This window comes from Trachymyrmex septentrionalis, unplaced genomic scaffold (genome assembly GCF_001594115.1).
Source record: "Trachymyrmex septentrionalis isolate Tsep2-gDNA-1 unplaced genomic scaffold, Tsep1.0 scaffold22, whole genome shotgun sequence".
NCBI classification, from domain to species: domain Eukaryota; kingdom Metazoa; phylum Arthropoda; class Insecta; order Hymenoptera; family Formicidae; genus Trachymyrmex; species Trachymyrmex septentrionalis.
The window spans coordinates 1,345,994-1,349,613 of record NW_017305375.1 but is presented as its reverse complement, the minus strand read 5'-3'; the positions used below and the strand labels follow the sequence as shown (position 1 = coordinate 1,349,613).

General features: G+C 25.2%; 1 protein-coding gene across 1 annotated transcript; it reads right to left on the bottom strand.

Annotated features, from left to right (window-relative positions):
* Positions 1-1,523: 1,523 nt before the first annotated feature.
* Positions 1,524-3,440, bottom strand: LOC108748298 (high affinity copper uptake protein 1-like). Its single transcript, XM_018486348.1, has 6 exons — positions 3,361-3,440; positions 3,133-3,266; positions 3,001-3,060; positions 2,740-2,930; positions 1,786-2,233; positions 1,524-1,534 (listed from the first exon to the last, which is right to left on the bottom strand). Exons 1-5 carry the CDS (start codon positions 3,364-3,366, stop codon positions 2,226-2,228), a joined length of 399 nt encoding a protein of 132 aa, XP_018341850.1. The 5' UTR covers positions 3,367-3,440; the 3' UTR covers positions 1,524-1,534; positions 1,786-2,225.
* Between the last annotated feature and the right edge of the window lie 180 nt (positions 3,441-3,620).

The window sequence follows — 3,620 nt, the reverse complement described above, 5'->3', positions numbered from 1 at the left end:
GTTATCGATTCATTTATGTAAAGCAACGGATGTCGCTCGATAAAAGAGATTAACGAGCAGCGATCCTTGGTGTACATTCAGAAACATCTTTTATCATTTCTGTCTGCTTCGAGACATTCAATCATGACAGCGCTTTGTATAAATTGCATAGTAATGCATGCTTCGTGCATTTATATTGTTAGACACGCTCCATACGTTATAGATACTTGAAATTAAAACGTTTAGAGAACTGAGAGAAGAAAACTTAAAATGTAATATTTTTTAGTATATATTAAAAAACTAATATATATATATATGAAATATATTAATTTTTAATTAATATAAAAATACAACTAATACATTTAAAAAATGGGATTTTTCTGGATAATAATAATATTTTTTTATGTTTTTTTTATCATATCTCTCTCTTTAAATAATATAATAATTTTAAATTTTAAATATTATATCGCAAGAAATATCAAAACATTATTATTTCTTATTATTCACTCAAATTAAACATGATTAAAATATTTTTATATATTGAAAAAAAATTCGGAGTCCACACAAATTGTTTCATCTTGACCATCATATTTTTTCTTGTTTCAAGCACATTATCATCTATTTTCGGTGTGATCGCGCTTCAAATGGGTTGGGCACTTCTCTTGGGACTTGCAATTCCCAAATGTAATTTCTTGTCTTTCAGAAAATAAAAATGACATTCTAAATGTACACGAGAAGTGCAGACTCTTTTTAAATAATGATTTAAAAAAAATATAAAAATGCTAGTAAAGTCTGATTAATATTTGTTCATTTTTCAATTATATTTTTTTCAAATATTATTTCTTCTTGTTGACATTTAAAAAATTTAATGTAATATAAAAGACAATCTAATTAAAGATTATTTAAATTCTTTTTAAAATTTTCTTTAAAATTTTTTAACATTAAAGTTTCTTGTGTAATATCACATTTTATTTTTGTTGGAACGACTACCATTCATAATACATTGCATTATAGATCATATTTATTTGCAATATTATCATATTATTTGCAATTTCTTCTATGAATAATGTAATTTTGACAAGGCATTCTTTATTGTTACAGTAAATATTTTTAATGTCTAAAAGGATTAGATTATAGAATCTCAGGAGGATTAACACGTTAATCTTATCTTTATTCTTTTCTTAAAAGTGAGAGAAAGAAAATAATCTTACTTACTTTACAAGTTATTACTCTGTGCCACATCTCAATATACTTCGAAACTTTGAAGAATATGTTTTGATATTAAAAAATATAATATACTAAAAAAATATATATAGACGTATTGAGAAACAACAAAAGTTTTATTTTTATCTTTTCTATAACTGTAAATATACAGAGTACTCACAATCCCACATATTTTATAAAGGGTTTTTTGCAAGAATTATTTTAAAAAATATTTCTGTCATTTATTATTTAGGATATAATTATTAATAAATTGTTAACTTTAAATATTTATTAAATCTTATTAAATTTGTAAATATCCAATAATTCCGCTTTGATATTTTAGTTGAGTTATCTAAACAGATTAAAAGAATTAATTAATTAATTAATCACCTTCTTAAATAAGGTATATTGAAAAATCGAATATATCATTGATTATTTTTATTGTGTAAGATATAACAAAAATTAATTAAAAATAACAAATGCACAAATGATTTTAGAACTTGAATTAAAGTTTGGAAAAATCAATTCTATGATATATTTATATTATTATAATTATTTCAAATACATTTTTATATTAAATAATAACGTAATTTAAATACTTACATTTTTTTCCATTTTTCAATAATAATTATTTTGTTTTTCTATGATCCATTTTTCGCTTCAGTGATGATTACCATGATTATCGTCTTCTTCCAGTTCTTGTTTGTAAGCAGAAAAATATGCTATGCACCAAATGCAGAAGAATACAAATAGCAGCAACCAGGATATAGAATTGAATTTATTCCATCCGAAAATAATCTGACGGACTGATAGAAATTGATTGTTATTGGATTTCGAGCAACAAATTGTTGCGTTACTCTGGTTGTCCGCCATAATGTCAAACGCTCTTAAGTTATTCGACGAGTGGCAAAATATTTGACAAGTATTCAGTGACTTACGCATTGACTTACGTCTGCTTGTCTGATAAACTACTACCATTATCAAAATCAATGAATGTGCCTTTAATAAATTAGATTAGATTAGATACTGTTTCGAAACAACCGTCAATTATCTGAGAATATAAAAAGAAATGATTAAAGTACTAAGAATTAATAAGTAAAGGAATTAATCCGGGACTTGTTTGTATCTGGATATATATAATTAATTTTTAACAAAATTTGCTAAAAAAAAATTTATTAAATTTGAATAAATATTTCTTTGATTAGTCTTAGCGGAATATTTACTGACCGTAAATAAATTTAGAGATATAAAAAAATGATAGTTGGATCAAACTAATGGTTTTTGTATCTAATAAATATGTGTTTATATTTAGTAAATATTCCGTTAAAACTGTTTAAAGAAATTGAATTTGTTAAAATTTAGTAAATTTTTTTTCTTAGTATACTTATGCACAAATATAATAGAATATTATATATATACTATTAACTGATTATTTTAATAGAATAAATAGTTATTTAGTAGAATAATAGTTATTTAGTAGAATAATTAGTTATTAAAGCATCTTACATATGATTGAAAAATTATCAACTTTAATGTTTAAAAAATGTATTTACGCACAACAATCTGTATTGTTATTATTAGCTTTTCCCCATTGGAACAACCAATATCCAAAAGCTGTTCCAGCTCCGACAGCGATGCAGAGCCAATAGTTGTATGTCATAAAAACAAACATAAGGAAATAGCCAAGCACTATTTGGATTACGTGCAGAAGCGTCTGAAAGAAATGCACTCCGGAAAACAATAATGCACTGTAATAATAAACAGCGTAATAATATATTGTGAGCACTTTTATTAATTATAATTACTGTTCACACATACTTTCTTGATTTCTTCTGCTGATTCTTCCTGAGAAACGTCGTACGCGCGAAGAGATACTCACTGAAACGTACGGTTATAGCTCGATTGATAGCTCGCATTTTTTTTTTCATGTTTTATTAAATATTTACTCACCGATAAGATTTTAGTCCTTCATACAATGCAGTTAGAAGAATGACGCCAATTACAGAACCAATCATTCCTTGAGCGTTATTTATGCGCCATTTTTCAAATAGAATAGTTTCCGTGACGCCGCCATGAAATGACATCTGTAAAAGTGTTTGACTGTTGTAATTACATTAATATTATATATATTTAGAAAAGGACATGATAAAAATCTCAAGCTACGTCATCAACACTTACCTGCATCTTGTCTTAAGATATTACTACCAGATACTCTCGTAAAAGACACGAGCTTTATGATATTGTCGCGCGAATAAGTTTTTAGACTGTTATACAGCTATATCTTTATCAAAGATATCTTATCTACTTACGTGAGAAGTTTCAGGAATCAGAAGAACCTATTTGATATAACGGATATTTTAGCATTTTATTTATTTCTTACTTAAATTTTAAATTAAATTATTTCAAATATCCATTATTAAATTTTAAAACAGTTCATA